Source organism: Pipra filicauda, unplaced genomic scaffold, assembly GCF_003945595.2.
Source record: "Pipra filicauda isolate LSUMZ 115617 unplaced genomic scaffold, ASM394559v2 scaffold16_size7369187_pilon, whole genome shotgun sequence".
Lineage (NCBI taxonomy): Eukaryota > Metazoa > Chordata > Aves > Passeriformes > Pipridae > Pipra > Pipra filicauda.
Genome location: NW_024104207.1, coordinates 7,025,887 through 7,039,036, shown reverse-complemented (window position 1 = coordinate 7,039,036; position 13,150 = coordinate 7,025,887). Strand labels below are relative to the sequence as shown.

The window sequence follows — 13,150 nt, the reverse complement described above, 5'->3', positions numbered from 1 at the left end:
ATGGTCAGAGCTGACTCAGGAAACATAAAGTACTTCCCAGGCTTTAAGCTGTCTTAACATTCAGGTCAGATTTCCTTTCTCATCACAGTAAACCATCTTCACCATGGCACATCAACAGCCACATCACGTCAGCCTCCTGCCCGGAGTCCTACGCACCAGGGGGTAGGAGGGAGACAAACATCTCAGAGAAATCTCACCTCACCACAGAGCTCTGCAGAAGCCTCCTTGCCAGCACTGCCAGAGCACATCACAGAGAAAGTCACTCCAATGGATTGATTTATCACATTCTGAGAAATGACCTTTCCCTGTCAAACTGGTGTCTAAAATGCCCACCTGGGTTTGGAGAACCTCACGCTATTATTGTTGGTAACAAACACACCAGCAGTGCAGCACAGGCTACTCCAAGCCTGGCAAAGCAGTCAGCTTGATAAGCCACCAGTCACACTAACACGTGGACAGAGCATCTGTGCCTTCCTCCCTTCACAGCCTGGGAGATTTGGGGAGGTCAGTGACTGCTCTGGAGTAAACCACAGAGCTTGCTGCTGTTAGTCCCAGAAGGCCACTCATGGGAGAATCTGGTGAAGCATATCAAATTGCAGGACCACATCTCAGCTGCTTACCTACAGATTTAGGGTTGCTTTCTGAAGGTCAAGGCTTCAAAATGCTCCCCCATGTAGGGGCCAGGCCCACATTGCACACAGCTACATAGAAGTCTTGCAAGGCCAGGTAAGGATCACTCTGGCCACATCTGCAAGGACACTGGAATGGCTCAACTGTCACTCCAAGAAAAAAAAAAATCCACAATGAGACACCGCTGTCTTCATTTAACTCCCTCTTCCCCTGCATTCCCCACACAAACATTAGAGACACCAAGGTATGGGGTACCATAAACAGAGACAGACGACTATAAGCAATGGCCTCTGTTTCCACACCACTTTACACTTGAGAAGCATGAGAAGGCTACTGACACCTGGACATAAAAGCAGTTCCCAGAGTGGGAGCTGGTTAAAGTTTTGCTTCAAGGGATGGGAACTTTTATCAACACAACCATAACAGACTGAATGACTCCTCCTGAGGCTACAGCAGCCATGGGATGTGTGTTCTTGTGCAGCACCCGTGTCCCCTTGCCATCTATGAGCTTCACACAACCTGGTATTTTACACAGGCTGGGCTTTTTCAGTCACCCCAACAAAAAGCATTTCGTAGAGGACAGGTGAAGCTGTATGGAAGTTCTTGCTCCTGTTTGCAACTTGATACAGCATGCATAAAAAGATCCTGGAGTGACACCTCACACTCAGCCAACTCACACCCCTACAAATGCCCTCAGAAGCAGAAACTCAACCCTGACACTCCACAGTGGCTGTTCCCTCCTGCATGAGCCACCACCTACCTCTGCCCCCTCTTCCAAGCCATGGGTTTAGATCTTTCAGTGGTGAAGGCGTTCTGCACTTTCCTTCTCACAGTTCCTCACATCAAGCAGACAAAACACTGTCTCTGCACACTTTCAGCTGTGCTAAGCCTAAGAAAAGGCTGAAGCTCAAGCACAAAGCCTGGGCTGGGACAGTCTTGTTAACATGCACAACAACTTGGGTGCAAGTGTCTTCTGGAACCTGAGGAAAGTCTCCACATCCTCACACGAGCTGGGGGTAGACCCAGAGCATGAGATGTACAAATATCAGGACAACTCTTCACAGCACCCAAGGCTTCTTGTCTCAACTCAAGCACATTAACACCTAAACATCTCACCAAGGCTGAGATATCTCACTCCACCAGCCACTCACAAACTCCTCGCCAACACAAGAATCACAATAAAAACTTGAGGCTGCTACACGCAATGCACACAGTAATTCCTGCCACACTGGGCTTGTGCCTTAGACACCTTCATCTCCCTCTGATCCTCAGAAACAAGTTTCTCAACATACATATGGAGCTGCAGGAAAAAGCACCTAACAACAATTTTGTGACATTATTTCTCAACGCAGCATGAAATCGTTAGGTCAAAATGTGCCACCTATCACATGAACATTAAAAGTATGTCAAGTCTCAGTGTGCAAGCTATTGTTTTATCTGAATGTGATATTAGCTGACAGAACTGGGTAATGTTTCTGCACTCCTTCTTAGTGATATAGGATTACGAGAGGATGCAAGTAGTAGCCATTCTTGGCTTAGCAAAGAGAGGAGAGTGCAGCAATTATTTTCAAGTGGAAAATAAACAAATAAGAAGTGAAACAGAATAAAGACATTCTCTAAAATACCCTACCAAGTTCTGACCATAAAACTTGCTCTTCATTTCCCCTCCAAAAAGGACTACAGCCAAAATCTCGAGTCCATATTTCCATAAAACCCTTAATGACATGAACTGGGGCTTTGTTTGAGGAAGAACGGAATTTTGTCTGAAACAGAAGCATACAAAACGCACTCTTGCCAACAAACATGTATTCACACTTTTCATCTGTCTAGTTTGAGCAGGACACTTGTGGATGGGCTCACCAGGTGAGAAATGGTGGATAAATTGAGTCTGGACATTACCTCAGCATTTGCTCGTTATTACTTACACCAGTCTAACACCAACCATGTGGAGGTTTGTTGGAGTGAACAAATCCTCCCTTCAATTACACCACAGCCTCTGTCAGAAGCTGTAGTCTGGACGGACACAGGTGTAACCAAAGACAAAATGAGGCTACAAAAAAAACCCCAAAAAACCAACAAACCAAAAACAAGCACCAAAAAAAGAAAAAAAAAAAAGAAAAAAGAAAAGAAAAAATACTAACCTGAAAATGCCACTAAGTATTCCAGGCTAAATATTTAAACAGCTTAAGAGCTACACAGGGGTTTTTTTTGTTAAACAATCAGCTTCACCTCCACATTTATTTTGACAGTTCGTCATCGTTCCAGTTGTGATTCCCGTGCAACATAAACCCAAATAAATCCGCTTTTCGCCACAGCAAACTTCTCCGGATCAGAAGTTATAAACAACAAAGCCCTTCCAACACACGGGGTGGAGGTTCCCCTCGCACGGCAGCATCACCAGCACGGCCCCGGCCGGGCTGACAGCGGTCCCACGGTCGCGAGTGGGTGGGCAGAGGGGACACGGCGAGCCGGGCCCGGGCCGGGCGGGGGGAGGAGAAGCCCCACGGGCGACGCTTCCCTCGGCCCGGCCCGGCCTGGGCTCCCCCACCATCTGGGGGGGTGACTCGAGCCGCCCAGCGCGGGGCCCACTCGTGACATGCCAGCAGGGAGCGCGACAGGACGGGCGCCCCCGACTCCGCACCACGAGCGAGAGAGGAAACGCGCACACACAGACACACAGACAGACACACAGACACACACAGAGCCCGACCCCCCCGCCGCCCCGCGGACACGAGTGGGCGGCCCCGCCGGGCCACGGCGGCGCGAGAAAAGTTTGATCCGTGGGAGGAGAGGGAAGGGAAGCGCCGCCGGGGGACCCGCGCACAAAGTCCCCTCTCCCGGCGCGGGGGGATGCGGGGCCGGGGCGGGGGGCACGGCCCCGGTCCCGCCGCCGCCCGCCGGGAGCGGCGCGCCGGGCTGCAGGTGTCGGCGGCGGGAGGGCGGCGGGAGGGGAGCGGGGCACCCCCGGGGCACGGGAGGGGGCGGCGGGACCGCCCCGCGGGCACCCCCGGCGGCACGGCGGGATCGGGGGGGTGCCCGGGTGGGCGCCGCGGGGGCTCCCCCGGCGCTGCCCCCCGCACACACAATGAGGCGCACACACAAAGCAGAGCCGCCGCTCCCTTACCTCCAGCGCCTCGAAAGTGACGAAGCTGGACATCGCGAAACCGTCGATAATGTCCTCTTCGGCCGAGGAGGACTCCCGCCGCTTCCTCCGGGGGGGCCGCGGCCGGGACGGCGGCGGGGGCCCATTGTCTTCCCTCTCGGAGCCCGAAGAGGAGAGCGCGGCGGCCCCGGGGGCCCCGCTGGCGGCCCCTCCGCGCCGCCCGCCCTGGGCTAGCCGCTCCCGGTCGCGCTGGGACCGCGATCGCCGCTTCTTCCGAAGCCCATTGCATCGCGCCGGGCCATCCATGTCTCTCGCCGGCTCTCCCTCTCGCTCTCGTTCCCCCCCTGCCCCACCGCAGCCACAAATCCGGCTCCCCCGGCGGAATAACGGGGGAGGGAGGGAGGGGAGAGAGGGAAGAAGAAAAAGGAGGGGAGGAGAGGACAGCAAGGGGGTGGAGGGGATGAAAGAATCCGAGTGCGGTTCCACCACCACCAGCAGCAAGCACCAAATGTAAGAGATTCCTATAAGCGAGCCAAGGAAAGTAATGGCTGATCTCAGGTCGCCTTTGAAAAAAAAAAAAAAAAAAAAAAAAAAAAAAAAGAAAAAAAAAGCCTCACCAAGCAGGCAATAAATCAGAATAGCGGAATGCTTTGATCAAGGGGCTGGGAGGGCGAGGATCTTCGAAAGAGAGGAAAAAAGGCAGAAAAGAAGGGGGGAAAAATAAAGAAAGGAGCCCCGCTGGAAGGAGGGAGCTGAGAGTATTTCCCTGCACAAAATTTATTTTCTTTCTTCCTTTCCTCCCCAACTAAAAGAAGTTCCATGCGGGGGGAAATATATATGTAGATGTACGGAACTCCTTCTGTCTGCGTGTGTGTGTGTGCAGGGAAGGGTGCAGCCTTCCCCTCCCCACCAACACGCACTCCTCTCCCCCTCCTCCTTTATCTCCCTGGATCAAACACAATAATAATAATAACGATGCATCCAGATGCAATTTTCTCAGGCACCGACCAAGGATGGACTCGGGAGTGGAAATCGGATCCCAGCCCGGCCCCTCCAAAAACAAAACCAAACAATAAAAAGAAAGAAAAAAAAAAAAGAAAAAAAAAAAGAGGAAAAAGGGGAGAAAAAAAAAAGAGCCCCAAAACACGCCCACCCACCCCAGCTATTAATACGGATCAATCATGGCAAATTCATCGGATTAATTGTGGCGAGGAAGGAGCGGGGGGCTTGTGGGGGTGTGCTGGGGGTTGCGACAATAGATCCGAGCGGGGAGGAGGCGGCGGCCCCCTCCCCAAAAGCGGCGGCGGCAACAACAACAAACGCTGGCGCTGAGCCGTGCGGCGGCTCGGTGCCGGTCGGTGCCGGTGTCGGCGGTGCCGGTGTCGGCGGTGCCGGTGCCGGTCGGTGCCGGTGTCGGCGGTGCCGGTGCCGGTCGGTGCCGGTGTCGGCGGTGCCGGTCCGGGGGTCCCGCCGAGCCCCGCACGGGGCGGTCGCGGTGTCGCCCCCAGCGGCCGCACGCGCGCGCCCCCGCGCAGGTCACGTGACCGGCACCGCCGCCCCGCCCGCTCCGCTCCCGCCGCGCGAAATAAGTCGCGGGCATGCGCGGGGGCCCTGCGTCGTGCGGGCGGCGGCACGCGCTGACCCCCCTCCCCCTCACGGACACCCCTCACCCGCCGGCCCCGCCCGCGGGGGGCCCGGACCCCGAGTGCCCCCAGTGCCCCCAGTGCCCCGGCACCGCTCCGGGCCCCGCCTGTCGGCGAGGGATGTCCCCAGTGGAACGGGCTGCCCTGGGATGCCCCCAATGAAGAGGCTGCCCTGGGTGGTTGTGGAGTCCAAACCCACCAGGACGTGTCCCCATGTCACCTCCTCTGGGAGACCCTGCCTTGGCAGGGGTGTCGGACTGGAGGATCTCCAGAGGTCCCTTCCAACCCCTAACCACTCTGTGATTCCATGACTCTGTGTCCAGCCCTTCGCCTCCTGCCCTGTCTCCTTCCCCCACAGCCCGGGTCCCTCACGGCCTCAGCTGCTGCACCTGCCCCTGCCCAGCCGGAGCGTGAAGCTGTTCAGTCCGGCTGTGGGGAGAAAGCATTAGGAGCAGAGACCCGGGGGAATAGGGAGATTTGTTCAGAAAGGAGAAGGACAGAGGAGGAGCAAGGAACAAGATGGGAAAAAAGAGCCAAACCTGTGGAGTTTCTGCTCAGAACAGGGAAGAGGGGCTCTGGAAGCACAGCACTGGTTTTCCTCCACGTAGCAGATGATCAGGCTATTGTGTAGTTTGAAATATATCAGGAGAGGTTGGAAGAGCAGGAAGAGAAAGTGAAATAATTTAATACTCCATCTCTACAAGAACTAAATCTGCCTCCTGTAGCTGCTAATCATTCCTCCTTTGAGATACCCAGAAGGGCTGCAGCAAGGGGAACACACACAGGCTGAGTGTATTTTTCCAATAGTCTCCCTCTGGGCTACTCTGACTCTTAGGGGATGAGGTTCTGCTTGACTGTGTAATATGTTGTTTACTCTGTACCTTAACTTAGGCCACCAATCAAGTAGTATTTTTAATATATTTTCTATGAGTATTAAGTGATTATGAGAAATACTGGGAATCAGATACACCTCTCTTTCTGGAAGGCAAGTGACACCTTTGCCACCTCTCTCTCCACACCACATCTCCTGGATGGCATGCAGTGACTTTTAAGCTGGTGTGAAGCAGAAGAGGAGGAAGCACAAAGCTGTCGGTAACCTGATAGTGTGAGAGTGTGTACCTTACAGAAGGCCACGCTGCTTATTGCACAGGCACATGGCTAGTTTTTAAACATTCTCAAATATCGAGCTAGAGAACATCACCTCCTAGATCTGACCTTAGATCTCCCTGTTCAGATTTTGTTTTCTGTTTAACGAATGCATTTCTCTGTTTTACTTTGGGTTCTTCTGTCTCATAGCTGCCTGCCAGATCTATATAATCTGACTATGCAGAAGTTACACCAGTATAGCTGAAGTGATACAATTTGTGTGTATAGCAAGCTCAAATATTACAAGGTCTCTGTCTTCTGAGAAATATTAAGCTATGCTGTGTCAAACAACTGTTACCTGTTGGGTTTTTTGGAAAATAACTGTGTAATTTTCAGGGCAATGTAATTGATTATAGTTTCCTGCATATCCATCACCATTAAAGTGACTGAAGAGACCTGTAGTCGGATACATTTCTGCAGACATTCATTGCGTGGCTGAAAGTCTGCTCGGTCTGTTTTCTTCTGGAATGCACGTATGTGGAAAACAGAAACGATATGTGATTTATTTTGCATTCTTTGTAGAAACAAATCACTAGACTTGAATGTCTATGGAAAAAAATAAGATTAAAACCCATCCATCTAGCTCATCCTCTATTGAAAAACATTTTTGTTCTGCACAATATTTACCTCAAGCATTAGAATTCACAGGTCACCTTTTTGGGTACAATACAGGTGAATTATCCCTTTTCTGGGTCTGATCCAGCAGGAGCATTTCCACCAACCTTAATTGATTTGGGAGTATCATACAGATGCTCCAGAAGTTCCCTCTCCAATGGGCTTTTGCCTCCAGCTGAACATTTCAAGTCATCTTATCAGAAAGGATAACACAGACCTCCATGCACATTTGTTCTTAGGCTGCCTGTTAGCTTTTCCTCTAGAAATACATCTTGCCTGGCATCTGGTGTGAGAAAATAGCGCTCTTTTTTTCCTTTTTTTTTTTCTTGTAGCACCAGTCTGCTGTGGTACCTTGCTGAGTCACTGTTTTTGAGGTTAACGACTAGTGTACTCAACTGGATACTCAGTAATTAACACCCACGGAAAGGGTACTTCTCGAACATATACTAACAGACCTATAATCTTCTGATTTGAGGCAGATACCAAAAGCTTTCTGTTTCTAAATAATGAAGAGGGAAAGGTTAACACAGACCAAAAGCAAGAATTGCAATTTCCACATCACCATTAAGCATTGGAGCAAAAAAAAAAAATTGGAACTGTAAAAACACTAAAAGGGGTTTTCTAAGGACTAGCCCCTGGCATACCTAACTGAAAAGGATATTTTGACATAACTTGAATATCATGAGGTAATTCATTGCTTGAGGAAATGGCAAGAACTTCGCTTCTAGCGGGAGTAACTTGCACTGTGCTTTGGCATCAAGCTCCAAAGATGGAATTTTTGTGGAGTTCAGTCCACATAAGAATCTCAGCAGAGGCAAATGTACCCTTCTAGGGTTAACATCCTTTTCGGAGATGGGTAGCTTAAAATAGCAGAATGTATGTCTGTCTTTCAGACTTTTTTTTTTTTAATTTTAGAAGGAGTTTGATCTGGGAATGCAAAAAAGCCCCAAGAGAAAATGGGAAAAAGAGCCTTTTAGTTATTATTTCCACCCTGCTCATAAAGTGCATGTGTAAGAATAGCAAATAATGACAACCAAAATTCTAATACAAAATAAAAGGCAGGGCAGTTGTGTGGATGGCAGAGGAATGTAAAACAGTTCCACAAAACTAAACCAATTTTCTCCAAATTGAATTGCTTATCCGAATTGTATTGCTTATCAGAGAGGATTGTCTGGCTTCGTAGCTGAGGCTGCATCGGTTGTTTTAAAAGGTGTTCTCCGACAAGGTGGTTTGAAACAGGAACAGTTACGGAAGAAGGAGCATCCAAAGTTAACCAACAGGAAGACTAGAAAGCAATGACCTTTAAAAAACCAAATAGTTCAAGAATAATGATAAAGGCAGTACCAAAAGGAATTAGTTGAAACCCAGGGGAAGGTAGGTTTTCAGAACAATATCAGGAGAAAATATACAGAGAAGAGACAATAGTTCCTTTTGCAAAGGAAGGAACTCACCCAGTCAGTGGAACTCACTGCCCCGGACAGCTCAGAGGTCCAGAGCAGTAAGAACTTTCAGAATAAACAGAATATTGTTTACCAAGTGGCTGGAGGGCATGTACATTTTAATGCCTCACAACTTAAACCAGTTTCTAAAACAAAGCAGGAGACTGAACTAGATGGACCACCAGCCTGATCCAATCTGCCAGCACCTGCATCCTCCTGACATTAATGGCCATGGCAGGCACACACCTGAACCTGTCTTCAAGTCTCTGCTGTTTTATCTCTTGTGTGCAAGAACAATGCTAGAGCCATCATCCCCAGTACCAGGAGATCAGGGGGTACATGAGAATCTTGGTAAATTAGCTGGTCCTGAAAAGCTGAAGTTTGGATTTTTGTAGCTGGTGGTAATCCTTGTGTAACTGGCAGATATTTCTTAATAAATAGCATAGAGTTCAGGAAATCTGGGAAGTGAAAAGAAAAACGAAAAAAAAAAAGCTGGATGGCATGAGCAGAAGTACAAGTTTTCCCAGAAAAGATGAAAAACTAATTTTTCTGCCTTTCTTGTTTTTCTAATTCATTATAATACAATTATGAAGTAAAAATATGAGTCATTTTATCAGAAAAAAAAATAAAAAGAAAAATCAGACCAAGAAGGAGAAAAGAACTTCAGAGTCTTGATCTATTGACTTGTGTGGATCTATGGTAATTTACAGCAAGTGAAATCTTGGTCCCTGGAGATCAGGACAGTCACAAGCAATAAAGCTGAGTATGTTTATCATGTATGGCCAGACAAACTCAAGAATCTTTGGATCCTGCTAGTTTCTTGGGATTTTTTAATAAACACCCTAGTGGAAGCTGACTAAACCTGTGCTTCTAATTGCCTGAGATGCCTTATCCCCCAGCATGAATGTTGGTGAACGGCGGTGCTCACAAATACAGAGTAAAGCAGGTGTCACTATGTTTCAGGAAGCTTAATTTGAAAACATGATTCCAAATCATGAGAAAAAAAAATACTGTATTGGTTGTGAAACTGTAAAGGATGGTGATAAATGGCAAGGTCAGAGTTTGTGTCATTGTGGATGGAGGATCTGCAGTCCTGAATATCTAATATCCAAAATATCAAATAAATAGTACATTAATGAAATTTGGAGACCACATTAGATTTAGAAGAACCACAAATATTCATGTTCATTGAGGAACAAATATAGGAGACACAAAGAACAAAATTAAAAAAAAATAAAATTCATAGAATAGAATCACAGAATCATTAATGTTGGAAAAACCCTCCCAGGCCATGGAGTCCACCCTGTGCCCAATCCCCACCTTGTCCTCCAGCCCAGAGCACTGAGTGCCATGGCCAGGCCTTCTTTGGGCACCTCCAGGGACGGGGACTCCACCACCTCCCTGGGCAGCCCCTTCCCATTAATGCCTGACCACCCTTTCCATGGAGAAATTATTTCTGAGAAAGAGAGGAGTCCGAGGTAATTAATTATATTCACTGTGGAAGCAAAGCACAAACTGCAAATTACAGTTCTTCAGTTTGCATCCTAAAAAGTGAACTGGTCTTCTAGGGTGAAATTCTGACTTCAATTACATGTAAATGAGAAAACTATTATTTTCTTCAGGAAATTCAGCTGTTTTTTTCAGTTTGAGAATGGGATTTTTTAAAATGTGACTACGAGATTTAGGAGCATACACCTGCCCTTTTGTCTCTTCAAAAACTGTTCACCAAAGCATATTGCTAAGTAGGTAGCATATGTCTCTGCCCTGGAAATTGGTCACCTTTTTTTACCTGAAAATACTGTTTATATTTCAATGATGCCCAGTTCAGACTGCACTATCACGTGCTATACCAGTTCTGCTGGTATGTCACAGCAAACAATCAGTTTACATTTTTTCTTCTCTCCCACCTTCACCAAAAAGCATGTGAGAGAAACACAAGAATGGGGTTTTCCAGCATTTTCAATCAATGGTTAAGAGAAACTATGTTTTAGCCCAACACAGGTTATGATATAGGGAGAACTGCATGAAATTTAATAGTCTGGGTTATCCAGAAGGTCAGACTACCTGATCCTGGTCTTTCCTGGCCTTTTAAGTCTATGAATAAATTAGAAAGCTGATCTCTCAAAGTTTTAATTTCAGAACAGTCTTTGTAAAAAGGGGTGGAGTGGAATTGCTAATTAATTGCATCCTCCTCTAACATTCATTTTTCTCCCTGAGAAATGGTTTCTTTTGAAAAGCAGTGTTTAGTTCCACATCTAAATTACAAAAAATTTATATCTCTTTATGTTGTACACTGTACTGTGTGCCAGCACAGCAATTATTAAAGCATTTTTATTGATATTACACAGCTCTCTATGAAATGTGAATTAAATTTATCATGAAAATTGATTTTTAATGACAGCTCAAGTTTACATTTCTGACGTTCATACCTTTTCACTATATTTTTGTTGGCAGTAGAGCAGGGCAGCTACAATATCTTTATGTGTCAGAAATACATTAGGAAATATCCTGTAGTTTACTCACATTTATCAGTGTGATTCTACTGATGAAAACAATTAAGTTCTCTATTGAAGTTCATGTGCAGAGAGCAGAGTCAGGGTAACTGGTCCAAATCTGCACACCTGAGTACTTGAAGTCCCTCCCCTGCACTTAGGCATTTACAAGAGTGTCTTGATTTTTAAAGCTGTTGAATGTGCTCAGCTCATTCTAGTTTTATGAGAATTATGGGACACCACATCCCTGGAATCAATCTGTCATCCTCTGCCTCTTTTCCCCTATATATTATCTTTCCTTATTACTAACAGACTGCTGAAGGTAAGCAGTCTGTTTTTGGGTTAGCAGACTGAACATGACACTGGATGCTAAACCAGTTAACACTGCAGGGAATGCTGCTTTTTAATCCACCTGTTTTTTCAACTGCTGCAGATAGAAAGGGTGAGAGAATTTTCTGGGCTTGCTATTTAACATGTTGTATTAATGTGCTTTGATGAAAACAGTCATCCGACATGGGAACGTGCAGGAGCAGAGTCCAGTCTTACAGCATGACCTGGTCTCCTCTGGCATTAAGTAATATGAGGACAGAAAGGTACAATGCGAAGTCAGATGCAATTATTGACCACTCCAAACAACGTTGTGCCAACTGAGCATCAAGTGTTCTTAGTGCTCAGGTGGCATCCAGAAGGAAATTAGGTCTGTATTAGTGTAAGCTACTGTGGATAAAACCTGCAGCTTGGCAAAAATGTCACTTTTGCTTCTCTGAAATTGTTGTATTTCTGTAAGACACATCTGTGCAGGAGTTGGGGGGGGAGGCTTGGGTTGTTTTTCATTGGCTGATGGGAGAAGGATTATTGGTTGCTGTTAAAAATGATCCCAAGCAAACTTTTACAAGGTCTTCCGTGACTAATAAAACTTGAGTCTTTGAAAATGTACTACAACTCAAGTTGTTGTTAAGAGATAATTCTCTTCGATCCAGATGCTTCCATCTGAAGTGCAGTGCAGAGAAAAGAAAAAGGGAGAAGGAAATTAGATGGAAAATCCCTGAAAGCAGAGGGAGAAGAAATCTGCAGTTTCTCTTGCTTTAACACTTTATGTGCTGAACTTGGGGACTGAGGAAGTCCCATGCCCACTGTGACCTGTGCTGAGATCTGGGAGGAGGATTGTCCTGTCCAGCCTGGGTGGGTACTGACACACAGGGATTTCATCTGAAAGGTGATAGTAGATAAGGTGGGGTTATCTTGTTCCTGGTATAATCTCTGTAACAGTGAATACATGATCATAGATCTGTGAAAGTGCCTCGGAAGAGCCTCTCTTTACAGAAGTGCCCTGAGATTCAGGCAAAAGATTTTGATCACCCTCAGCAGGTTTGGCATATTCTGTAGTTGCAAAGGGTAGTAAAATCCTTTCCTCTGTGATTTATATGGTGTATTTCCAGCCATTTTTTGCCTCTTTCTGCACTCAAACCCAAGGACCTGTTCATGAGCAGTGAGTGAGATAAGGTGTGGAGGCATTTTCTCACAGTCCTGCAAGATGTGGTACAGCTGCTGCTCATACAGTGATGCAGCATCTCCCTCCAGAGAGGGATGGACATATTTTCCTGGCCACTCATCTCTTGGGTGTTTATCTTATTTTGACCGATCTTTCCCCCCTCCAACCTGTTCCCTCTTGCATCTTGTTCCTGACGTCTGAACTTTACACTTTAGTCTGGAAAAATGGATATCTCAGTCATCTCTGGAAAAATAAGTTTGTTTGTAAACAATAAATCACGACTGGCAGCCTTGTGTCATGGGACACCAAATCCTTCTAAATACTAGTGATACCTGGAAATCTAAGGCACCTTTAAAAATCACAGAATGGTTTGGTTTGGAAGGGAACTTAAAGCTCATCTTGTTCCATCCCTTGCCATGGGCAGGGACACCTTTCACCAGGTTACTTTGAGCCCCATCCAACCTGGTCTAGAACACTTCCAGGGATGAGGCAGCCACAGCTTCTCTGGGCAGCCTGTTCCCAACATACAGATCTGATATATTCTGCATATGGTATTCAAGCAGCCCCAATATTTACAGAACTTCACTGAT

At 47.0% G+C, this 13,150-nt stretch overlaps 1 protein-coding gene across 2 annotated transcripts in view; it reads right to left on the bottom strand.

The window, feature by feature from the left end:
• Positions 1 to 4,295, bottom strand: part of LOC120322935 (autism susceptibility gene 2 protein-like) — a 209,570-nt gene extending 205,275 nt beyond the window's left edge. For both annotated transcript variants that reach the window (XM_039379572.1, XM_039379571.1), the window contains exon 1: positions 3,755 to 4,295. In XM_039379572.1, the coding sequence (XP_039235506.1) occupies positions 3,755 to 4,039 (285 nt within the window). In that variant the 5' untranslated portion in view covers positions 4,040 to 4,295. The remainder of the gene's footprint in view (positions 1 to 3,754) is intronic.
• Positions 4,296 to 13,150: the final 8,855 nt, after the last annotated feature.